General features: G+C 37.7%; 1 protein-coding gene across 1 annotated transcript; it reads left to right on the top strand.

The window, feature by feature from the left end:
* The first annotated feature begins 580 nt into the window (after positions 1-580).
* Positions 581-25,011, top strand: Lactb2 (lactamase beta 2). The gene is made up of 7 exons (XM_069990910.1): positions 581-750; positions 8,599-8,762; positions 13,478-13,604; positions 16,649-16,827; positions 22,869-23,017; positions 23,914-23,995; positions 24,602-25,011. The coding sequence occupies exons 1-7, from the start codon at positions 629-631 to the stop codon at positions 24,643-24,645; spliced, it is 867 nt and encodes a 288-aa protein (XP_069847011.1). The 5' UTR covers positions 581-628; the 3' UTR covers positions 24,646-25,011.
* Positions 25,012-26,285: the final 1,274 nt, after the last annotated feature.

Raw genomic sequence — 26,285 nt, 5'->3', positions numbered from 1 at the left:
TAGCAAAATCTACCCACCATGATTTACAACCATTATTATAAACATACACGCACACACTGCCACTGCCTAAAACCCTAAGGCAACTCTTCCCGGAGGAGGGGGTGGTATGCAGACACCCCAGGCCGGCCTTCCTCTTGTTCCATCACACGATGGATTCCCTAGGTTGCCTGGGCACAACGTCCGTGAGGACGCCCAGCATCAGGACAAGACCAACTCCTCACTCAGCTCCCTTCAGGACAACTCGGGCCAGGGAAACTCTTCCAAGCATTACCGCCCACTCAGCGGTCACGTGACATCTGGCCCCGCCCCTTGCCCCAGCTTCCAGGTGCCTTCCTGAATGCCTGTAGCCTCGCGTGACCCACGGCCCCGCCCCCGGCTCGGCCTCTAGGTCCTGCCCCCCCCATTGTCCGCGGCCTCGCTTGAACTCTCGCCCCGCCCCTTCTGCCCAAGTTCGCACCGCGGGGGCCCTCTGCGTCACGTGGCCTCTGGCCCCGCCCCCGTTCCGCTATTGTTCTCCGCCCTCCGGGCTCGCGTGGTAGTACGTGGACGCTGTCCCCGCCCACCCGCGCCGCCACTGGGTTGCGCTCGCCGGCCCCTCGCAGTCGGGCGGCCGGCGGCTGAGGCGGAGATGGCTGTCGCGCTGCAGCGCATCGAACGGCTGTCCAGTCGGGTGGTGCGCGTGCTGGGCTGTAACCCGGGTCCCATGACCCTGCAGGGCACCAACACCTACCTGGTGGGGACCGGCTCCAGGTAAACGTCCCGCCCTTTCCCGTTAACCTCTTGCTCGGGACCGCGGAAGTCGGGCCGCGCCGGCCGGCCGCCGCAGCCGGGCGGCGGGGCGTGGGCTGCGGGAGCGCCGCGGCCTGGCCGGCCCGCAGCCTGCCCGCCATCTCGGGGCCCCAGGGACTGACGACACCACCTCGGCTTCCTCAACCGAGGAGAAATCAAGAAAAAGAGGGGGAAACCTCCTGCTCTTGCAGCCCAGTCTGCTTCGCCGGGTGGTGTCTGCGTGCCTGGGGGCCGAGCTCCCGTGGAATCGTCTGGAACCGAGAGGAGGAGAGCGCGTTCCCTGCGCGGGCCCGCCACTCACTGGTGTGTTGCCCCGCGAATAACCCATCCCGCCCGTACAAAACCGATCGTTTTTCTCCTAGGCCATTTCTTTATCTCTGCAGCAGGGGGCGAGCTTTTCCTGGTTCCAACATTTTAAGTGTAAAACCCAAAAGAGCAGCCAGGGGGGGAAAGAGGATCTGACCACAACTGATTTTGCTTTTTCTTAGACCTGTGACAAGCTTACTGAATTTTCGTTTACAATCCCTGCTGTGTTAACCTTCTTTCGATAGAATGTCAGCAGCAGCAGATAGAAGGGACTGGAAGTGTTGTTAAGTCAGGGAAGCAAAAAGTTAAGTCCACTGTGAACCAGCCAGGGTACAAGAACCTTTGGCTGCCTCTGGACAGTAGAAAGTTAAGAGAATTAAGCCAAAAAGAAATCCCACATTTCTTAGGAGTATAGCTAGAAACGGATCTCCCTCAGCCAGTAAATCCACGCTCTCCAGTGTGTCATCTTAAACTAACGCCAAATTCAGAGCCAAAGATGAAAAATTATCCTAGTCTCCCATCAGTATGGATCTCAAGTGCAACATAACCTAGTTTTCTTCAAACTTGAAACAAATTTCAAATGACCCTAAGATGGCCCATCTGTTTGAAATTGGTTTGAAAACCAGATGAAGACATCAGCTTGTATATAAAGACCATGTTGTATATACCTAATATATACCTACTATATCTTTAAATGCTAGATTCTCTTAACATAGTAAAGTGTGCTAAAAGAGACTCTAAAAGACCTAAAACTAATTGAAGGAAGAGCAGATTCATGAACTCCCATCTTAAAGTTATTATTCACATGAACTTGGACTGGAATCACCACACTATTTAAACTGTGTCTCTGAATAGTTAAACTAGGATAAGTCAGTGGGCAGATAATGCTACTCTAGTGTAAAAGTTAAGTAAAAAATATTAATTGGATCCAAGTCAAATGTTCCAAGATAGCAGCCACTTTGAAAAACAGATCTAAAGCCACAAGTGACTTCTGAATCACTAAATCCAAGGTTTTGTTCCCTCCTTGACTTTCTAACACCGCATCAGGATATCCTCTTGGCTCTCTACCTGCTCTTCATTTCTTTTATCTTCATGAGATCTTTGAGTTCCTCAAAATGCAATCCACACCTCTTGTTTTTATACTGTATTCCTTACCTCTTGTCTTCTTCCTTGAATGCTGTTAATTCTTAACTCCCAAATTTACAGCTCCAATTTAGACAAAAGCTAGACTTGACCTTCAGACTTACAGATGCTTTCTTAAATCTCTCACATGACTCACAGCACTTGAAACAATTTTTCGTAAAATGAACTCACAGTCTTCCCTGCCCTCCTCCAGTGGTCCCTGTTCTGGTAAACAGGATCATTCCCTTGGTCCATGGACCAAGGAAAATGCCTAAGTTTCCTCCTAGACATTCTTTATATCCTAGTACACATCCAAGCCATTGTGAAGATCTCTTCCTATCCACTGTCACCCTGTCAACAACTCTTGCATAGGCTTCTGTAATGACCAGCCCTGTCTTCTTTGCATCCACTTCTGTTACTTTTCAATTTGTTCCCTGACCCACAGCCAAAGTAGTGTTTTTAAATGAAAATTGAAAGGCTTTGCATATTCTGGCCCCTACTTGCCTCCACAGGCTCATCAGAATTCTCACTCCAGGACCACCTGTAAAGCCTCAGCTGAGGCTGTCTCAGATCTTCTGTGCATACTTCCTTCTCTTTCTTCCACCTATCTCTTGCTTCTTCAAGGCCAACCTCACTTGTCCTTGAAAGCTCGTTTGAAATGGCATTTCCTCATGGAATCCTTCTGTGATTGGTAGGTCAATGGAAAACACTGACCTATCACTCCATACTTAACAATAAGAAAAGGGATATGCATGTGTGAGAAGCTTAATGTATTACATAAAACATATGTCCCGTTAAAGCATAAATTAAATGAAGAATTAATCATCTCTAACACCTAATACAAAGCCTTATACTGTACCAATAGTACAGTATTTGCTTATATTTTCTTAGTTTTCATGATTATGATTATAGGACTGCCAGATAACTACTTGGTCTGATATCATTCTAACCAGCCAGCCTATGGATGCCAAGTGCATTTCACAAAAGCATTAGTAGCACTTAATGATTCCCTAGTGTGTAGATGGCACTTGAATACGTATGTACTTAATAGGTAGGTACCCAATAAGCATTGGAATTAACAAATGATAGCCCCAACTTCCTCAAGAACCTCTAATAGCTTCAATTTAACCTTTCCTATCAAAATTGCTGAGCTAAGATTATATCTTATAATAGGGAAATGGTCCTAATACAGTTAAAACCCTACAGTGCATAGATTAGAATCTACTCCGTTTGCTTGTATGAGATTGAACAAAATGGTCATTTCTCATGTTGTGTAACTGTACAATGAGGGTTACATGAAATCTAAACGAAAACATATCAGAAAAGAAAATTCTAGTGTATTGAAACATACAATCTAATTCTTCTGTTTTCCTCATAATACCTATACAACACTGGGTTGTACATGCTCACCAAATGTGAAATGATGTGTAACAATGAAAGCAAATTGACAGAGATACCAGGTAATTGCAATCAATATAAAATAGTTATAAAGAAGTTGATCCCACTAATTTTTCTCTGGGTTACAGACTATTATTATGTGCCAGTACAAAGTTAGGGTGAATAAATCAGCCATAAATCTTTACTGATTCATTTACATTCCTTTCTTGAACCCTTCATGAGTGTACCTAGCATTTGTAAATGGCTTCCTGACATGAGGATATTGTCTCTGACCATGAAGAATAAAGTCAACCAAGCTTGTAAAGATGACAGAACATAATCCACTATAACTATTCACATTACATGTGAAATAACTTTATTAGGAAGAAAGAGAACATTTCTAGTATAGAACTGAAGCTTTTGAAGTTTTTTTGTAGAATGACTCCCAAGTGTTTAAGCAGCATCCTTTCTACAGCCATTATCTCCTGCTGGCTGTAAGGAGTCACTGAGTCTTTCCAGTCTAGTTTCTTATTCTATCCAATATCTCCCTAGAATTGGTTTGAAGATTAAAGTATATAATTATAAATGTTCCCAAGGGTTTTAATCACCATATGAATGCAAAATATTGTCTAAGGACCTTGTTACTACTCTTCATACTTGCTATAAATTCATTTTTTTCAGGTTTTACAACATCCCTACTCTGAGTAGATTGTTTACTCTAGGACTTGTAAATGTCCTGTTATCTTCAGTTGCATTGTCCTTTCTTTGCCAATCCCAATTTTGTTAAGCCAAGACAGAACGATCAGAAAATCTAAACAAGCCTGGGAACCACATTTAGTGCCTGCCAGAGGTCTGCTATTACTCAGACTTTGATCTGCAAACAGGCTGCACAGGTGTTCTAAAAGATCTGTTTTCTGTGCTATTAGATTATAGCAAAACTGTGTATCCTGCTAATTTTGTCATGACTTTTGAATAACATACAAAAATTTTAATTCAGGTTTATATTGCCAGATATTTCAAATCTGTTTCAAAGAAAGAGAGAAAAGCAACAATTAAAAAATACTAAGAGGGCTTTGTGGTATGAAAGAAATTGAGAAGTTGATCCAAGACAAAGAAGGATTCTTCTCAAGGATGAGAAAACTAAAATAATCTGACTGATGTTGATTAAAGGGCAGCAAGAATTTGGGGTAAATAAGCACCAAATAATCACACATTACTAGAGGCAGTCAAAATCTAAGATTGTGAGCTACAAGGTATATGTTTTGTATGTTTCTAATTTAGTGTGAATAAATGTACACAGGGCCAAGCAATATGGCAGTCTCTAAATTCCTAGAATCAAACAGTTAAGATTCTTGCCCTTATGGGCCTCACATTTATATAGTGATAGAGAGTATATAAGATGACCAATAAATAAATAAATGTATTGAAATATGTTACAATGCAATAAATTTCTGTGCAGGAAAAGCAAAGGAAGATGGCTAGAAATGCTATCAAAATGCCCTGTGAGGGGCTAGGAATATGGCTCAGTGGTAGAGTGCTTGCCTTGCATGCATGAGGCCCTGGGTTCAATTCCTCAGCATCACATAAGCAGAAAAAGCCGGAAGTGGCACTGTGGCTCAAGTGGTAGAGCACTAGCCTTGATCTGAAGAACACAAGCACAGAACCTAGGCCCAGATTTCAGGCCCCATGACCGGCAAAAAAAAATGCCTGTGACCCAAATCAAGCTTAGTTCAAATTCACCCTAGTATTTATAGTCTTTGCTGATAACACCCCAAACATTCCACCTCACATCCTCAGAATCATTGTCTTTTTCATTTCCAGTCATATTGATTATGCCTTGTAAATATTCTTTGAACCATTGCAGTCCTTACATTTTTATTCAACATGACCTTACAGTGCTCCCTTAATTATCTATTTACTGTTTCAAGATAGTTTACTTTCTTTTTTTATTTTTTTATTTTTATTTTTTATTGTAAAGATACTATACAGAGGGTTACAGTTACATGAGTAAGGTAATGAGTACACTTCCTATTGAGCATTGTTACCCCCTCCATTGTTTTCCCCCTACCATCCTTTCCCTCCCTACCTTCCCCGAGGTTCTTTTTTTTTTTTGATTGTGATTAAGTAATTACATAATTTCCCGAATTTCACAGTATTGTGGAATAATGATGCTCATTTAAAGTCACAAGTTCATTCTAACTTTCCTGGAGCAAATTGTCTATCACAGTTATAACATATAACAGTGTACACATGTTATACACCATACATGTGATCAGCAGCATGGGATATTTAGTAGTGGTTCGACCAGATGAGTGGGAGTTCTTTGTTTCTTAAGTCCTGTTAGTTTTGTCGTATCACCTAACATTTTGGATTTAGCATCCACTTATCAGGGAGACCATGTACCGTTTGTCTCTTTGCTCTTGGCTTACCTCGCTCAACATGATTCCTTCTAGCTCCATCCATTTCCCTGCAAATGCCATTATTTTGTCATTTCTAATGGCTGCATAATATTCCATTGTGTATAGATACCATAATTTTTGGATCCATTCATCTGTGGTGGGACATCTGGGTTGTTTCCATATCCTAGCTATTGTGAACAGTGCTGCAATAAACATGGAGTTGCATGTGTCCTTGTATATTGGTTCCTGTTGTTCAGGGTAGAGGCCTAGAAGTGGTATGACTGGGTTGTAAGGGAGGTCAATCTTTAGCTTTCTAAGGACCCTCCAGACTGCTTTCCAAAGTGGTTGTATAAGTGTACATTCCCACCAGCAGTGTAATAGGGTTCCTCTTTCTCCACATCCCCTCCAGCATTTGCCATTGGCTGATTTGTGGATGTGGGACATTCTGACTGGGGTAAGGTGGTATCTCAAGGTTGTCTTTATTTGCATTTCCTTCACCACCAGGGATGATGAACATTTCCTCATATGTTTCTTTGCCATTTTTATTTCTTCATTTGAGAAGTCCTTTTTTAGTTCCCTTGCCCATTTAGTAATTGGTTTGTTAGGTTTGGGAGGGATTAGTTTCTTGAGTTCCCTGTATATACAGGATGTTAACCCCTTGTCTGATATATTGCTGGTAAATATTTTTTCCCAATTAGTTGGTTGTCTTTCTAGCTTGGTTGCGATAGATTTAGCTGTGCAGAAGTTTTTTATTTTAAGGTAGTCCCATTTGTCGAGTCTCTCTCTATCCATTTACTTCTATACAAAGCTTAAGATATAAAGAGAGACCATCTAGCCATAAGGTTACCATCTTCATCCCCAGAGAGAGGCCAGTTAATTTTTTTACTGTGATTCATAAAAACATAAAATGTACATATAAATAGAACCCCATGTTATAGTTTAATACATGTTATATTACATAATGTTCAAATCAGATCAAAGCTCTGATCACTTCTTTGTGATGAAAACTTTCAAAATCTAGCTCTTTTATTTTATTTTGTTGGTCATGGGGCTTGAACTCAGGTCCTGGGCACTGTTCCTGAGCTCTTTTGCTCAGGGCTAGCACTCTACCAATTTGACCCACAGCTCCACAGTTTCTAGCTTTTTTAACTGTGTAGTATATTACTGTCATCTATAGTCCCTCTATTGTATAGTAGCAGACCAGAACTGCTTGCTCCGATCTAACTGTAACAAGGCAGTTTGTTCTAATTAACTGTGGGTTTCAGGGAAACAATTACATCTACTATAGAATAGCCATCCAGTTACTTCCTGTCTGTGTACTCTATTTTAATGCTCTGAAAAATGCCTTTTGTTACTTTCATTGTTTTGTTCCCCCTTTCCACCTTTCACTGGAAAGCAGGTTATTTGTTGTGCTTTCAAAAATAAAGGCACATAATATTCTATACATAGTTATTAATGATTGAATGATAAATGATTCATACTTCAAGTCTAATCTTAGCCTAAATTAATGAGGTATTACTCTGAAACATCATGAAATAATCTCATGAGTTGGTTCTTGAGGAAAATACCATTGATTTCTTTTGTTCAGGAAAACAGAAATACTGGCTCATAAAGAAAATCATAAGGATGGCTCATATATATATATATATATATATATATATAATATTTTATCTAATTAAAAAACTAAACGGCTAAAACTCATTGATACCCCACATTTCCCCCCACCGTTTTGGGTTTTTTGTTGTTTTGTTGTTTGGTTTTTTTTGTGTGTTGGGGGTTTTTTTTGTTTTTTGGTTTTTTTTGTTGATCATGGGTCTTGAACTCTAGGCCTGGCTGCTGTCCCTGAGCTCTTCAGCTCAAGGCGAGCACTCTACCACTTGAGCCACAGTGACACTTCTGATTTTTCTGGTGGTTAATTGAAGATAAAGAGGTGTCACAGACTTTCCTGTCTGGGCTGGCTTTGAACTGGCTTTGAACCTCAATCCTCAGATCTCAGCCTCCTGAGTAGCTAGGATTACAGACGTGAGCCACTGGAGCCTGGCCCCTCCACCTTTTGATGTATAAGGGCACAAATATAAAACTTCAGTGTTCGATTAGGTAACTAATGCCAAAAATTAAGTTTCATTAGGGATGCTATTGAATCAAATTGTTTCATATCTTTGTTTCATATATTTGAAGAATTTGTAAAGGATCTAGAAGTAGATAAGAATATAATTCTGACATCAGAATACCTGATTCTGCTATTTATTTGTGAAGTAACATTGGACAAATTACTTGTAATTATAATAATGAAATGCCTACCTTAATGCCTACCTGTTGTCATGAAGAATACAATTAGAATAGTGTCATGGTTGTTAGCTCTCTCAGGTATTCAAGGTTACTGTTGTTATTTTTATGCAGATTTATATTTAGCTGTTACTTGTCTCAAATAACTTTCTTGAAGTGAGATTATTTTAGTTAAGATAAAGTCAAATATAACTAGTTACCAATCATGTTAAAAGCAACACTTCCTATGGTTTCTTGAATTTCAACACTTTATATGGTTTCTTGAATGTACTAATATTAACTCTGTTTCAATTGGGATTATCTTCCATTTAATTTTCAGGAGAATCCTCATTGACACTGGAGAACCCTCAATTCCAGAATATATCAGCTGTTTAAAGAAAGCTCTGGCTGAATTTAACACAGCAATCCAGGAGATCCTAGTGACTCATTGGCATAAGGATCATTCTGGAGGCATAGAAGATATTTGTAAAGACGTCTATAATGGTAATCAGAAAGCTTTAAGCTCATTGGGGAAAGCTATGTTTGGGAAATGATTTATAATTTAAGCAAACCATAAACTATTACTAATTTAAGTAAACTATTACTAAATAGCTTTTATTCAAGTGGTACTTTTGGAAATTAGTAAGCTTTGAGTGCTATCTTCAATTTTGACAAAAGAGAAAATGAAAAGTTTCTTTAATCCACCTTCATACACTTAGGTTCATTCATTCATTAAGATGACTACTATATGTCAAATATTGTTCTTGGCACAAAAGATTTATTAGTTAACAAAAAGACGGCTCTTGTGAAGCTTTCCTTATACGAGGGAAGTGTTTGCCAAAGGAACTCATAATCTCTCAGCCCGACTTTTCCCACTCTAATCAATATATACTAAATTTCAAACAACTACACTAAATTAAACTACTCCAAGGATTCTTTAATTGGTTTTGTCACTTCGGTCAACTCTCTTTTGACACATAAGTCAGTTTTGAAAATTTAAATATTTATGGTTCACTTTTTTCTTAAATAAATCAGCTTCACTGAGCTTTAATTTACATACCTATAGCGTGTCTATTTTAAGTAGAAATTGGTGCCTTTTAACAAATGTAAGTACCTACACAGCCATAGAACACCTACCCCTCTCATATCTAGCCTCTCAACCACTGATCTTCAGTCTTTCATTGTATGATAACCTTTGCCTATTGTAAAGCCACACATAGTAGAAGAATACATAATCACGCTCTTTTTCTGCTTTCTTTTGTCATCAATTTGAAATGCGCCCATCTTCCAGGTATCAATCATTTTGTTCCTTTTCATTGCCAAGTATTACCATAACTTATTTGTCCCGTCATCTGTTAACAGACATTGACCCATTTCCTTTAAGTTAAAATAGTGTTGGATTAATACAGAGTAATAAATATTTGTATAACACATTATATAGTCAATTGATTTAAAGAAAACACTGGAGAAATCTTACACTGCTTCTTATGGAAACTAAGTTATGCTTGTCTTGAGAAGAGGTATTCTTTCTGAAATGTTGGAGCTAGACAAGTTACTTGAAGACCTTGGATGGTTTAGCATTGAAATTGTGCAGAAGTATCTTTCTTCAAAAGTTGTTATTTCTTCATTTTCTAAGTCCTAGAATGGGAATGGTGGCTCAGCTGTAATCTCAGCCATGTGGGAGGCCATAGATAAAAGGATTTTGGTCTGAGGCCAGCAGCCCCAGACCAAAAAATAACAAAGCACAAAGGGAATGGGGCTCAGTAATACAATATCTGTCTAGCAAGTCAAAATCCTGAATTCAAAGCTGGGAACTACAATTGATTAACTCTTTTTTTAATTTTTTAAATTCTTAATCAGCATTTTTGCCCATTTTCTTTACTGTTATTTTGCTTCATATTCTTTTATAGTTTTAATGGTTGGTAGAGCATAACTCTTTTAAGTACTCTGCAGTGCCAACTACCTTTATTTTTCTTATAAGCCACACCAGATATGTAAATGCCACCTATAAGTGACAGTCAATGTGAAGCACCTTCATTACAGAACTTTCAAGCACAATCAGATATTTGGAACTCACAGTGAATTACAGGGAGATGGAATTTTACTGTGTGATAAGTATAAAGTCCTGGTCTGCTTGCATATTCTGCTTTGGTTTGGTTCTGAATAAAACTTGTAAAACATATTTTACAAATATTATAAATATATATATTACAATTATCTCTGATAATTAAGTATCATTTTTGCAACTGAAGTTGGGTCTCTGCCACATATTTCACATCTGAATCAAAGGAATCAAATATCCACATTTATGCTATTCAATTAAGATTTTGTGTATGTGTGTGCACCAGTCCTAAGACTTGAACTCAGAGCTTTCTTGCCCAAGGTTTGAGCCACTTAAGCCAAAGGTCCACTTCTGGCTTTTTCAGTACTTAGTTGGAAACAAGAGTCTCATGGACCTTCCTGCCCCAGCTGGCTTTGAACTACGATAGTCAGATCTCAGCCTCTTGAACAGCTAGGTTTGTGGGCATAAGCCACTATTGCCCAGTGTAAGATGTATTTTTAACTAGAAATTATTACTCACAAACAAATATCACATTGGTATCAGCTTAAATGATTAGCATATTACCAATAATGTTACAGGCCATCAATTAGATAGCCTAGGTTTGTTCCTATTAAGATAATTATAACAGACAGAAAATAAAATGATTGCCAGAAGCTAGGAAGGAAGGAATAGGAAGTAGTTACCACAGGGCTCAGGATTTCTTTGGGGGACCTTACAAATTAGATAGCAGTGATAGTTGTACAATTCTTGATCCTAGTAGAAGCCTACTGTTGTACAGATAAAAAGGCACAGTTGTACTGTGGACTTCCTCTAGAGTGTCTTATGAATAGGCTGTTTTATTTTTGTTTACATATAATTTTGAAAACGGACACAAAGTTAGAGTGTGACATAGTTGCATAATTCTGAGATAATGGTGATTGCTTTGGGTTTTGTTTTTGTGGGGAAGGGTCTCCTTACAAAGCCCCAAGCTGGCCTGCAACTAATGATCTTCCTTCACCTGCCTCCCATGTGCTGGAATGATAGGCCTTAAAAATATTATTTTGATTAAAAGCATTAGAGTTTCACCATCTTAATCTGTTATGTAATGTTAGTTCCCAAAGAAACTTTTTTTTTCCTTCAATCTCCAAGATACAAAATAAAAGAGTTTGAGGTTGGAAAGTTCTGTTTGCTATTTTATGTTTATATTTCAATGTTTATTATCTTCTTTATTGTGTTAGGCTGATCCCTATGCCTTCCTTGTCAGTTCTAATTTGGGGTGTCTTTTTTATTCTCCCTTCATGTTTCTAGTGCTGTCACTGTGTTCATTATCTTCAGTTGAGTTATTATAGTTGCCACCTCCTGGTTCTGTCTGATCCTCCAGCTTTACTGTCCCTACTTACAGTTGCCATACTGAACCTGTTAACACCCTCTCACTACCTTATTTAAAAGTGGGTAATGCATCCTACCCATAATTTGAAACCCCTTTGTACAGCTATTTTAAAATACTGAAAAGTAAAATAAAAATATTAAATAAATTTCCTTTTTAAATGTATCTAATGGATACAACAGCAATGTATAAACTCCAATTTAAGGCCTCCATGACCTGAACTCATCTGGCCTATCCAATAGTATTTTACATTAGACAAGTTGGGAACATTGATGTCACACTTTTAGCAAGCTGTTCTTCCCATGGACTTTCTCTATACCCTTACCATCCTGCTTATCCTATAAATCACACCTCAGTTTCTCCCATTTCTGAATCCTTTACTGTTTCTCCTTTTTCTGAATTGTTTCTTTTATTAGCTGAATTGTTCTTTTAGTGTTTTGGAAATAGTACTGAGTGTAGCATCTGTTCCCCATATGTAAGTTTCATTTCCTCAATTATGGCAGTTTTTAAATTTATGTATTCTTTGTACATATTATGTTGGTTGGATAACCAACTAAGTTGTTGATTGGTTAGGTAATGGATTCTCTTCATTTCTGTGAGGAGTAGTGTTTGTTAAATGTATTTCAAGGTCTAACATCTCATTTTCAGGTTTGGACCTCCTATTCAACACTCACAGCAAGCTGTATGCTAACTTCATTAACTACCGTCATGATTTTTTGATAGGCAGGTTTCTAGTTAGAAAGAAGTATCCAGTTCAAATAACTGCCTCTTCAATACCCATCCTGATATCAAAGCTCACTGAGATAATTAAAAACTGCTTTCAGAAATTTATACAAATATAAATGATTTAAGGGCTAAGACGGTGGCTCAGTGTTAGAGTGCTTGCATGAGACCCTGGGTTCGATTCCTCAGCACCACATAAGCTGGGGGAAAAAAGCCGGAAGTGGTACTATGGCTCAAGTGGTAGCATGCTGGCCTTGAGCTGAAGAGCTAAGGGACAGCACCCAGGCCCAGAGTTCAGGCCCCACGATCGGACCCAAATAAATAAATAAATGATTTTAAAAGTCACAAAGAGGCTTGGAAAGTGGTTCAGTGGTAGAGTGCTTGCCTTGCATGCGTGAGGCCCTGGATTCAATTCCTTAACACCACATAAGAAGAAAAAGCCACAAGTGGTGCTATGGCTTGAGTGTTAAGAGTGCTAGCCTTGGGCTGAACTGCTGAGGGACAGTGCCCAGGCCCAGAGTTCAGGCCCCATGACCGACAAAAAAAAAAGTCATAAAGACTTATGTAGACCTAGAGGATCTTGGGAGAATTTTCAAAAATTAATTCAAATTAAAAAAGCGTTATTGAAAATAAAGGAAATGGGAGGAAAAAAGCTTTGTTGAGGGGCTGGGAAGGTGGCTCAGTGGTAGAGTGCTTGCCTTACATGCATGAGGCCCTGGGTTTGATTTCTCAGTACCACATAAGCAAAAAGAAAAAAGCCGGAAGTGGTGCTATGGCTCAAGTGGTAGAGTGCTAGCCTTGAGCTGAAGAGCTGAGGGACAACGCCCAGGCCCAGAGTTCAGGCCCCACGACCGGACCCCCCCCCAAAAAAAAAAAAAAAAGCTTTGTTGAAATGTTTAAAAAAATACATTCCAGAGATAAACTGTTATAATTAACCCATTTTTCTATTATCTTAATGTTAATATTTTATGCTGTCATTAATAAAAATCACCTATTTGTAAACTGATCTCTTTAAAGGTTGACTCATTGACAGTGTATCTTACATATCTTTACATATTGTGTGACTAGACACTACCTATTGCATCAAAAAACTTCCACGGAACCCTCAGAAAGAAGAAATTATAGGAAATGGAGAGCAACAATATGTTTATCTGAAGGATGGAGATGTGATTAAGACTGAGGGAGCCACTCTAAAGTAAGTTAATCTTCTTAAGGAATGATGAGCATATGTCATAAAGAAGCAAGAAAAGCAAACTGAGGCATATTTTCCTACATGCAAATACTTTAGGAAAGATACAACAGAAATCTGATAACATTGAGTACTCTGGGGAGAGAAAATTAGTTGCTTAAGAAACCAAAAAAGGGAAGACTTTTTTTCATTTCTATATCCCCTTTTTTATTCTTTGAATTCTGTATTTTTGTACTAGGGTTTGAATTCAACCTCAACTTGCTTCGCTAGCTCTCTCTTTTTTTAAATTTTTTTTTTACTATCTTTAAGCAGTTATACAAAGGAGTTACCATTCAAAGCAGTTTATGAATATAATGTATGTTGATCAGTGTCACCCGTTTCCACATTCTCCCCTTGCTCAACTCTCTTGCTCATGACTGGCTTTCTCCCACTTGAGCCCAGCATCTAGTCCCTGAAGCCTACGATTTCTTTTTACATAAGTAAAATTTAAATTTTAAAAACTTAGCATTTCCACTGGATACCAGTAGCTCACACCTATAATCCTATCTACTCAAGAGACTGCAATCTGAAGATCCCAGTTCAAAGCCAGCCCAGGAAAACCTGAGAAATTCTTATCTTCAACTAGCAAAAAAAAACCAGAAGTGGAAGCATGGCTCAAATGGTAGAGTGCCATCCTTGAATGAAAATAGCTAGCTAAGTGAGAGTACACGGCCCTGAATTCAAGCCCCAATAACAGTGCACATGCATGCACACACACACACACACACAAACTAACTTTTCCTGCTTATATTTTATTTCAGGGCTTTCCCTTGTTCTCACTTTGAAAGATGACTCATTCTTAGAATAAATACTACTAGGCCAGACTCATACCCCTCTGACCCCGAGCAGAGTTCAGACAGGTACTTCAAACTCGGTAATTTCAAAGCTAAATTGCATACAGTAGTCATCTATACATACTTTCTGATCCCAGAATACCTCCTTTGCTCTGTGCTTAGGACTGTACTTATTCTTCTAAGAAAGACATTTCAGGATTACCCTTCACCTTTAACTGTTCTTCACCTTTACTATCCCTGCACACAGACATGTACACACACACACACATGCACACACACACACATATCCCTAATCAGGTTAGTTTTTGCTTCTGATATATGTGTTAGTGCTGTCCCCTCTTCACACTCACCGCTATTAGTTACTACTTTGCCTTCCTGCCTCCAGGCTCCCTGCTTCCCAGTTTACCCCCATACACATTACTACTTGAAAACTTTCATGAGCTTACTGCCTACATCATGCTTATTCTCACGATTCATGATTGTGCTACATTGTGGTCCCAGCCCTTGTTTTTGGTCTTAACTGGCACCACTCCCTCACAGACACAATTGGCTATATGCAAATAATCCTAGACCTAGCTCGTGGGTTCAAATCTTCCCCTTTACCAGGTAGACACTTCTCTTATTCTTTTCTTATTCTTCATACACACATTTTACATGTTACTGACATCAAGAAATCTTTCTGGGGGGCTGGGAAGGTGGCTCAGTGGTAGAGCGCTTGCCTTGCATGCCTGAGGCCCTGGGTTCGATTCCTCAGCACCACATAAGCAAAAAGAAAAAAGCTGGAAGTGGCGCTGTGGTTCAAGTGGTAGAACACTAGCCTTGAGCTGAAGAGCTGAGGGACAGCGCCCAGGCCCAGAGTTCAGGACCCACAACCGGACCCAAAAAAAAAAATCTTTCTGGGCTGAATTAACTGCTCCAGCTTTCATGTAATTTATGTTAATTCATTAAAGCACTTATTAAATTGTATTATAGTTTGTATATGTGTGGGTAGATACATCATTCAAAAGTAATCAGCTCCTTAAATTCATAGTCATAGCTAATATTTGTTGCCATAGCAAACCAATTTGCAAATAGGTAATGGCTTAACAGTGTATTGCAATTCACATAAAGTCCACAAAAGGTTCCTGATTAGGCAGTGGCTGTCAGATAGGCTAGAGACTTGGGTCCCTTCCATCTTATGATTCCACACACTCAGGGTTGCCATGCACACCTCAGTCAGTCCAGTAAGTAGAAAAGAGCATGGTGGGTGTTACTAAGCAGTTACACTGCAGGTCACTGTAGCTGTAGGAAACCTAGAAAATACTATTTTGTACCATGTCCAGGAAAGAGAATATAGATTTGATAACTAGCTAGCTGTTCTCCAGCACAGGCTGATGCCAATGTATCTTTAAATCCTCAGTTTCTGGCATATTGAAGGTGCTGAATATTTATCCTATTAAGTAGTAAATATCTATAAAGCAGCAAGTAGATTAACAGTTGAATAAAAAAGGGAAAATGAGGTAATGTTCTTTCAAATCAATACCCTGTTTTTTCTACTATGCCAGTTATTTTAACTATTCTTGATAATGCATTTCCTCTATAGCAATCCAGTCCTAGGCCAAGTGAATGGGATAGATAGATGCAGACAGTAGCAAGTACTTCATTGAGTATTCTATCTTAAAAGTTGGGGGATCACAGTACTGACTTACTACACTTATCTACACCTAATTTTGCAGATTAAGACTTTCCACCCTTTGCTGGATGTCAGTAGCTCATGCCTGTCATCCTAGTTACTCAGGACACTGAGACCTAAAACTCACACAGCTAAATGCCTTCCTGAGGGAAAAAATTCACAGATTCCATATCCATATAACCAGCAAAATGCCAGATTAAGGCAAGTCTCAAATGGTAGAGCACTATCTCTGAGTAATGGAAATGATTGCTGATTTTAATCTCTAAGTACTTTCCAAATGTGTTATCTTGTGCTTATAAAGTAAGAAGAAAAGGTGAGAAAGCATTAAATTTGCACTTGCAAGATACATACTTTAATGAAAAAAATAGTCTAATGTTCAGTGGGCACAACAAAAAAAAGAGCTGCTTATGCAGCACATTGGCATTATTTATCGATGTCTTGTCCAAAAATAAGGACAGAGAATAATTTGTTCTTCAGCATTTGCTCTCCATGAAGAGTCTATTTGTTATTTTGTTGTTTAATGATATGAGGTTTTGTTCAACCAGAGTTATCTACACACCTGGCCACACTGATGACCACATGGCTCTACACTTGGAAGAGGAAAATGCTATCTTTTCTGGGGATTGCATCCTTGGGGAAGGAACAACTATATTTGAAGACCTTTATGATTATATGAACTCCCTAAAAGCGTTATTGAAAATCAAAGCTGCTATTATATATCCAGGTGGGTAAGTTTTAATCTGGCAAAAAATGAATGTTCATTTTGGTTTGTGTCTCTGTATTCATCCTTGAAGAAATATATATATATATAATACTTTTTATATTTTCAGTGATGTATATTAGCTATACAAAATAAAAGATTTTATAAAAGATTCATACATGTATATAATGCTATGATCATATTTACCTACAATCCCCCTCACCTTTCCCTTCTGCCCACTAGTGTTGTGGGGAGAGGAAGGGATAAAAGAAGGTGAGATTGGAAATTCATTTCCTATTGGTCACCCTTCTCTTTGATAGGATGGTTTTTGTTTGTTTTTTGTTTTTAATGTAGATTACATATGTGAGAAAAAATACAAAATATTTGTCTTTCTGAGTCTAGCTTATTTCACTTCACATAGTGATCTTCCATTCCATCCATTTTCCTTAACATGATAATGATTTGGTACTTCTTTATAACCGAGCAAATGCATATAATATATATATAAATGGTGCTTTTGCTCAGATAGATAGATATATACACACATACATATCTTCTTTATACATTTATCTTTTGATCACTAGGCTGATTCCATATCTTTTCTGTTGAGAATATTGCTAAAATAAACATATATGTGCAGGTATATCTTATTATTATACTGACTTTGATCCCTCCAAGTCTATACCCAGGAGTGGGTATAGCTAGATTATACAATGTTCTGTTTTTATTGCTTGAGGATCCTCTATATTGTTTTCTATAGTTTCCAGACTAATTCATATTCCCACCAACAGTATGTAAAGGTTCCTTGTTCTACATACATCCTCACCAGCCTTTGTTGTTTTTATTGTTGTTGTTGCTGTTTATATTCGTGATCATAGCCAGTCTGAGTGGGATGAGATAGAAGAAGCTCATATAGTTTTGATTTACATTTACTTGAGAAGCATCCCTTCTTTGCAATTAAAGAGAAGGCCACCACCAGTTACATTAATAATAACCTTAAGGAGAGTTCTTGTCAATGTCTACACACCTAATAAACACAAACATAAGCTTGCATTGAAATAAGAAAACATTTTTCTTTGTTTTGTGGAGGGAGTGGGGAGGCTGGAGGGGAAAAAAAGCTACTGTCATTTTGGCTAACTTGATTTCTGTTGTGAACCATAATTTAGTTGTGTCACCTTGGCCAACATTTGACCTCCAAACTTTAGTTTCTTAACAATATTGAAATATCAGTAGTTTCCATAGCAACTGTAAAGCAGTATATTTATTTCCATTCATCAGAAAAAGAACCCTGTTGTTTGTATCTCAGATATCATTGCACTGCTGTATAGTATGACTCCCCCTCCATCCTACAAACTACAAAAAAAAAAAAGTACCCAGAGAGAAGTCCCAGAAGGAAAAAGAAACAAGATTACTTGATTTTCTAAGTCCACCTAACTTGCTTCTAACCAAATAGCTAAGAAAAGATCTGTCAGTACAGATCAGTATACTTACATTCTCTCATGAAATCAGACTGCTCAGGAACAGGAAACCCACAGTGGAGCTAAGCATTTAGATTAATACCAAGCTATAAAGGCATATGTGTTCATAGCTGTTTTAGAGAAGAGAAGAGATGCATGGTACAATCCCATTCAAGCTAGACCAATAAGAAGCTGCTTGGATGTGATTATTTGGATAAATGCCCAAAAGTGGGATTGCTAGGTCATATGGGAGCTCTATATGGAGTCTTCTGAGGAACCTCCATACTGCTTTCCAAAGTGGTTGGACAAGTTTACACTCCCACCAACAATATTCCCTTTTGGCCACATCCCCTCCAGCATCTGTTGTTACTAGACTTCTTGTTTATAGCCATTCTAATTGGAGTGAGATGGAATCTCAATGTTGCTTTCATTTGCATTCCTTTTATGGCTAGGGAGGTTGAGCATTTCTTCATGTGTCTATTGGCCATTCTTATTTCCTTTTCAGAGAAGTCTCTAAGTCTTAGCCCACTTATTTATTGGGCTGTTGTTTCTTTAAGGATTTGTTGTTGGGGGATTTAATTTTTTGAGTTCTAAGTATATTTTAGATATGAGACCTTTGTCTGTTCTAGAGCCAGTGAAGATGTTCTCCCAATCCGTGGGCTTTCTATTGATCTTGCTAGCTATGTCCTTTGCCATGCAGAAGCTCTGCAGTTTCATGCAATCCCATTTGTCCAATCTTTCTTTGATTTATTGTGTTTCTGGGTCTTTATTAAGAAAATTATGGCCTGTGTCAAGGAGCCCTAGAGTTTCTCCTATTCCTTCCTGTAATGTTTTCCAGGTGTCTGCTTTGACTTTGAGGTCTTTGATCCATATGGAGTTGATTCCGGTGCAGGGTGATATATAAGGATCTAGCTTTAGTTTTCTACAACCAATTTTAGTTTTCTATAACCAGTTTTGCCAGCACCATTCTATTTTTTTTAGCTCTCTTATCAAAGATTAGGTAGTTATAGGTCTGTGGGTTCATTTCTGGGTTTTCAGTTCTATTCCATTGGTCCTTAGGTCTGTTCTTGTGCCAGTATCAAGCTGTTTTGATTACTATGGCTTTGTAGTAGAGTTTGAAATTTGGTATTGATATTCCTCCAGCACTGTTCTTTCTGTTAAGGATGGGTTTTGCTATTTGGGGTCTTTTATTGTTCCATATAAATTTTTGGATTGCTGCTTCTATTTCATTGAAGAATGAGGTTAGGATATTGATAGGTATTGGATTGAATTTGTAGAGGAAATGGTTTGGCATTTCACCATTAAGTATAATACTGGCTGTAGGTTTGTCATACACAGCCTTTATTATATTGAGGAATGTTCCATGGATTCCTGGTTTCTCCAGAGCTTTCATCATAAAGGAGTGTTGGATCTTGTCAAATGCTTTTTCTGCATCTATTGAGATAATCATGTGGTTCTTATCCTTGCTCTTGTTGATGTGATGAATTATATTGATTGATTTACTTATATTGAACTATCTTTGCATCCCAGAAATGAATCCTGTTTGATCATAGTGTATGATTTTTTTGATGAGTTGTTGAAATTGATTGGCCAAATTTTTGTTGAGAAGTTTTGCATCAATGTTCATCAAAGAAATGGGTCTATAGTTCTCTTTCTTTGATGAGTCCCACCTGGTTTGGGGATGAGAGTTATGATGGCTTCATAGAAAGAGTTTGGTAGTGAAACAAGGCCATACTAAAGCTACCAGCACAACTATGTTTATTGCAGCATTATTCACCATAGCTAAGATATGGAACCAACCGAGCTGCCCCTCAGTAGATGAATAGATCAAGAAAATGTAGTGTGTATATATATAATGAAATTCTATGCCTCCATCAGAAAGAATGGCACCGTCCCATTTGTTAGGAAATGGAAAGACTTGGAAAAAATCAGATTTAGTGAAGTAACCCAGACCCAAAGAAACATAGGTTCCATGGTTTCCCTTATTTGTGATAACTAGTATAAGTCTAGGATAATCTTATCAGACAAGCAGAAAAGGTCAAAAACTGTACATATGACCATATAAGATGATGCTAAGTAAAATGAACCCCAAGATAGGAACACAAGATGTTTTATCTTTGTTGTGTTGTTTTTAATGTACTATGTGATTTATTTTTGTTTCTTTTGTATGTTTTCCTCCTGTGGTATAACCCCTGTTTTCTCTGTATTTGATTCCGATGCCCTGCATCTTGTATGTACATTTTTCTCATTTAGGGAGGGGAAGGGAAATAACAAAATGCTGAAATAAGCATACAGGGTGACCCATTTTAACAATGAGATATACAAGACACTATGTTGAAAACGAACTTTACAGCTTGTGGAGGGGGAGGGGAGGGATGGTAAGGGAAAAACAAAGGGAGTAACAATGCTAGATGCTCATTACCTTACTCATGTAGATGTAACCCCTCTGTACAGTATCTTTACAATAAAAAAATATTTTTAAAAAAAGCTGCTTGCAGGGCTGGGAAGGTGGCTCAGTGGTAGAGTGCTTGCCTAGCATACATGAGGCCCTGGGTTCGATTCCTCAGCACCACGTAAGCAAAAAAAGAAAAAAGCCGGAAGTGGCGCTGTGGCTCAAGTGGTAGAGCATTAGCCTTAAGCTGAAGAGCTGAGGGACAGTGCCCAGGCCCAGAGTTCAGGCCCCACGACCGGACCCAAAAAACAAAACAAAACAAAAAAAAGCTACTTGCAGAAGATTCTTAAGAGTGTTTTATTCAGTGGACTGGCATTTTATTAGCACAGAGGTTGTTTATATGTAAATTATGTTCTGTAGTCATAGCTACCATGCATTAAGCCTGCTACCCAACAGGTAGGTTGTGGAGGCTTTTCCATCTGTTACACTTACAAAAACCCCAATGAAACAGGTAGTGATATCCTCATACAACTGAAGAAATGTGGAGAGATACACAAACTTCCCTTACAGAGTTATTAATTAATTAGCTAATAGCTAATCATCTATATCTGACCAAAGCCCAATGTTCTTTTATTTTTTCCTGTTTCTTCTTTTTTTTCTTTTCTTTTCTGTTCAGGTACTAGGGCTCACACTTAGGATGTTGCACTTGCTAGGCAAGCACTTTGCCATTTCGCTGCATCCCAGCCCCCCAGTGTTCTTCTCTGGCTTTTTTCTTTTTGCTTATGTGGTGCTAAGGAATTGAACCCAGGGCCTCATGCATGCAAGGCAGGCTCACTACCACTGAGCCACCTTCCCAGCCCAGCCCCAGTGTTCTTTATGTGAGAATAAGTTATCCTGCATCAGGTCATTTTATTCTTAGATATTTGGTTGTTTTCTGGGTTTTTTTATTTTCTGGGTTTTTGTGTTTTTTTCTTTGTTTTTTATTGTTGTTGTTGTTGTTGTTTAACCAGTCCTGGGGCTTGAACTCGGCCTGAACACTGTCCCTGAGCTTTTGTTCAAGGCTATCACTTTACCACTAGAGCCATAGCACCACTTCTGCCTTTTTCCCACATTCCCAATCCCCGTTCTCAGATATTTGAAACATACCTTTTCTAGGCTTTTATAATATATTGATTTGTATGTAAGTAAATTTCAATATAATTTAACCTGAGTTGTAAAAATCTCTGAATTAGTAGCCTAGATATAAGATTCTTAATGTTCTACTATGGATCTTGTGAGATTATTTTATTTTTGTGTGCCAGTCCTGGGGCTTGAACTCAGGGTCTGAGCACTGCCCTAATCTATTTTGCTCAAGGTAAGTGCTTTACCACTTGTGCCACAGCTCCACTTCTGGCTTTTTGATGATGAATTAGAGATAAGAATCTCACAGACTTTCCTGCCCAGGCTGGCTTTGAACTTCAGTCCTCAGATCTCAGCCTCCTGAGTAGCTAGGGCTACAGGCATGAGCTACCAGTGCCCCTGCATTGGTCTTTTCTGCTATCATGAATAGCTATGATTATCCAATGTCAAGTGATACCAGGTTCACAGTATCTGCACTTGACTTCAAAGTAGTAGCTAAGATTACAAGCATGAACCACCAGTGGACATCATCAGTCTTGTGAATTCTTAATGGATCTTAGTCACTTACATAAAACTGCTTTCCACATTTCTACCATTCAGTCTTTTTTAAGTAAAATTTGACCATTGTCGTTAAGAGAAAACAGAATGCTTAAAAATTGCTAGTCAGAATCCAAGCGTTATCCATATGTAGCTGTATGACTTTGGGAAGATCATCTACCCTACCTGTGCCTCAGTGTGGTATAAAAAAGGTGATAATAGTCATACTGACTTCATGGGACTCTTGTAAACACAGTGTACATTAAGCATGTGAGTAACACCCACCACATAACATTTTACAAACATTACCTATTGTTATGTTGTAGTTGCTGTTTTTATCATGTCTTTTTGTATGCATTTTGTATCATTATAAAGGTTTTTTGTATGTACATATAATTTTTATTTTATTTTTATATAAAATGTTTATGTCTCTTGTAGCAAATAATATTTGTATGCTTAACCACTTGTTCTATGAATTATTTTTAAATAGAGTGAATTAACTTTGAGTTTACTTAAAATTTTTATTTGTTTGAGGTAATTTCATCATTATTTTAATTCAGGACATGGCCCAGTAATCCATGATGCTGAAGCTAAAATTCTACAATATATTTCTCACAGAAATAATCGAGAAGAGCAAATCCTCGCATTATTTCGTGATAACTTTGAAAAATCATTTACAGTGATGGACATGGTAAAAATTATATACAAGGTAATTTGTCATTACTTGTACATAGTCTATTGTACTTGTACACAGATCTATTCAAACAATCTATTTAATAGACCTTCCTTATATGATAAACCTACCATATCCTGTCAGACTCAGTTTGTGAATTTTATAAGTGGTGCTTTTATAAATAATGCTACTTGTTGAAAATTGAGACCAGCAATTTCACTTTATAGAATACCAAAGTTAAACAATAACATCCCTCTTCCCCCAAAAAATTGTCCATAGAAAACAAAATTAGCCATCTTGAGCCAACCCGGTCAGGCTTCATATTGTAATCTCCAGATCTCAGCCTCCAGTAGCTATAATTACAGGAGTAAGCCACCAGCATCCCACTACATTGGATTCTGACTGAGGTAATTTGCACATCTTGGTAGAAGGTTTTTAAGAAGTTAAGAAATGAAGGAAGTAGATTTATTCAAGCTTGGCATCAGGACTGTAATCCCAATTTAATGGATAAAACAAACATTTGCCATGTTTCTTACCCAGATAAAAGTTATCAGTACTTCATTATTTTAGTAAAAGTAAAGGAAACCATGCCTTGTATAACGACATTATCGTGTAACCTGAATATTTATACATTTATTACTTCATCTGTATATATTAATTATATCCTGTGTGCCATGATGTTGAACACTAGGAATTTATTAGTGTCATTTTTTGTGGCACTTAGTCTATTTTATCTGTAAGAATATAGTGTCTTACAGTAAAACCATGTACAAGGTAAAATCTTTTACTTTGTTACTATTTAAAAATGTGTTTAAGTTAAACTTTTATATTTTGTATATATTTTGTTTTCCCTTAATGCTTTCAAAAATTAAGTGTTCTTTAAAAAGAATGAAAATAAAAATGTTTGTCTTTTACCTTTATTATTCTTTTAGAATATTCCTGAGAATTTACATAAAATGGCTGAACAGAATCTCTTGCTTCATTTGAAAAAACTAGAAAAAGATGGAAAAATATGTAAGTGAACTTCCAAATTTGAATTGTTTCACTTATTAACATGTAAAATGTTTTTGTACACTTACTACTCTCCTATTTGGAAAAATGGTACCCATCAGAGTTCACTATTGAATGTCATATCATGTTTGGTTAGAGAGACAGGCTCTAGAATGGTTGGCAGCACCAAGCTAATTGGCCACAAGTTGAAACCAAAAGCTCCCACAGTAATTAGAACATCCTGTAGGGTTCTAGGGTGCACCGCCATAATGCCAGCCAGAGGTGTGTATCACAAGGAAGAATCTTACATGTGAAGATGTGGAAATAAGCGTAGGTTTTATGTAAGTGCTAGTAAAGTTAGTGAAGTCAATACACTAAAGTAGTCATTCTTGTAATTTACTAGCATGAAATTAATTGGTCAAAATCAGCAATCTTTATGAAAGTTTAGTCCTTAAAATCAAAACGTTCTTCAAAGCTTGAATTTTGTATAGAAGCCTCAGCTTTTCTAATAAAAAAGAACCTTTATTAAGTCAAAAAAATATTTTTTAAATGTATGATTTTTCTAATCAAAGACAATAAAAATCTGCTGATTGACTTACCTTTTGTTTTTACCTTATTTTCTTTCTACAGTTAGCAACATGGATCCTGACAAGAAATGGAGATCAGTACTTTAGTTTCAGATTAATGAAAGTCTGGCTCAGTTTGATTTAAGAACATGATATCTTTCCTTACCTATAAATTATTTACAGAGAATATAGAATGTGGAGCTCTGAAAATAAGCCTAGATATACTTAAAGACAATGCCAGAAGGAAAGGCACAGAACAAGTGAACAAGTATAGTGATGGTACTCACTGGACACCATGTTGAAAATGAACTACATGACTTGTGGGGAGGGGGAAATGGGAGAGAAAACCTGGGAGAGAGCGAGAGAAGAGGTGACAATGTCCAAAAAGAAATGCACTCATTACCTGGCTTATATAACAATAACCCTCTGTACATCACCTTTATAACAATAAAATTTAAGACAATGTCATATGTATTCTGAATATATAAATTCTGAATATATAAATTATTTTTATCTAAATAAATTATATTTATCTAAGCTTGGTCTTACATTTTACCAAGAAGCCAGGAACCAACAGTTCACCAACTTTCTATGAATTAAGTAAAATGGTAACTTTAAAAATAATAAAATTTACATAATGGAAACCAGATATTACTCTTGGAGATTAGTTCTCTATTACTAGTGGTTAGAAATACTGTTTTGTCTGCTGCTTCAGTTAACAGTACAGACTTCTACATAGGCCTTCCTTTTCTTGAACCTTTGTCTACGTCTGCATACCAGCTTTATTTTCATGTTGCCATCAACTGCATTATGATTAAGTATAGTTCTGTGGTTCTGGATTATGTTGTATTCCTCCTATAATACTTATCTCTCAAACAATCCATGTAAATCAATTTTTAGTGAGTGAAAAACATTGTCATAAAATGAAAATATTACATGAGTAATTGTTTTGTAATACATTAGTGCAGCCACCATATTTGCCAAGATTAGATTTTAATGTATTAGTAGTCATCAGCTTACACATAAATTTTATACCAAAAGTTGTTTTTTTTTATTTTTTTTATTTTTTATTTTTTTGGGTCTGGTTGTGGGCCTGAACTCTGGGCCTGGGCGCTTTCCCTCAGCTGTTCAGCTCAAGGCTAGCACTCTACCACTTGAGCCACAGTGCCACTTCCAGTTTTTTTCTTTTTGCTTATGTGGTGCTTATGAGGAATTGAACCCAGGGCCTCATGCATGCAAGGCAAGTGCTCTACCACTGAGCCACCTTCCCAGCCCCCCAAAAGTTTTTTAAATGAATCAAGGTAGGAGTTTTTAAATGCAAATAGTGTTCTTAAATAGTAGTTTACAGATAGCTCCAAATGCTTAAAAATGCTTTAAAAATCAACCCATCTCAATGAGCAAAGAGTTTGAATATATTTGACATTTCTCCCAAGAAGAGATAAAAATTGCCAATAATCACATAAAAAGATGTTAAGTACTTATGGCTCATGCCTGTAATCCTAGCTACTCAAGAGACTGAGATCTGAAGATCACAGTTCAAAGCCAGGAAAGTCTGTAAGATTCTTATCTCCAGTTAACCACCAGAAAACCAGAAGTAGAGCTGTGGCTCAGCTTTGAGCAAAAGAGTTCAGGGACAAGGCCTAGGTCCAGAATTCAGACTCCATGGCTGTGTGTATGTGTGTGGGAAGAGGAGGGGGAGGGAAGGATTCCTTATTAGAAATGATTAAAGAAATGGCAAATCCAAATTA

The sequence above is a fragment of the Dipodomys merriami genome, unplaced genomic scaffold (genome assembly GCF_024711535.1).
Source record: "Dipodomys merriami isolate MVZ:Mamm:240054 unplaced genomic scaffold, mDipMer1.0.p SCAF_4, whole genome shotgun sequence".
Taxonomy (NCBI): Eukaryota; Metazoa; Chordata; class Mammalia; order Rodentia; family Heteromyidae; genus Dipodomys; species Dipodomys merriami.
Note: the sequence above shows the minus strand (reverse complement) of the source record. Positions and strands in the feature narration are given on the sequence as shown.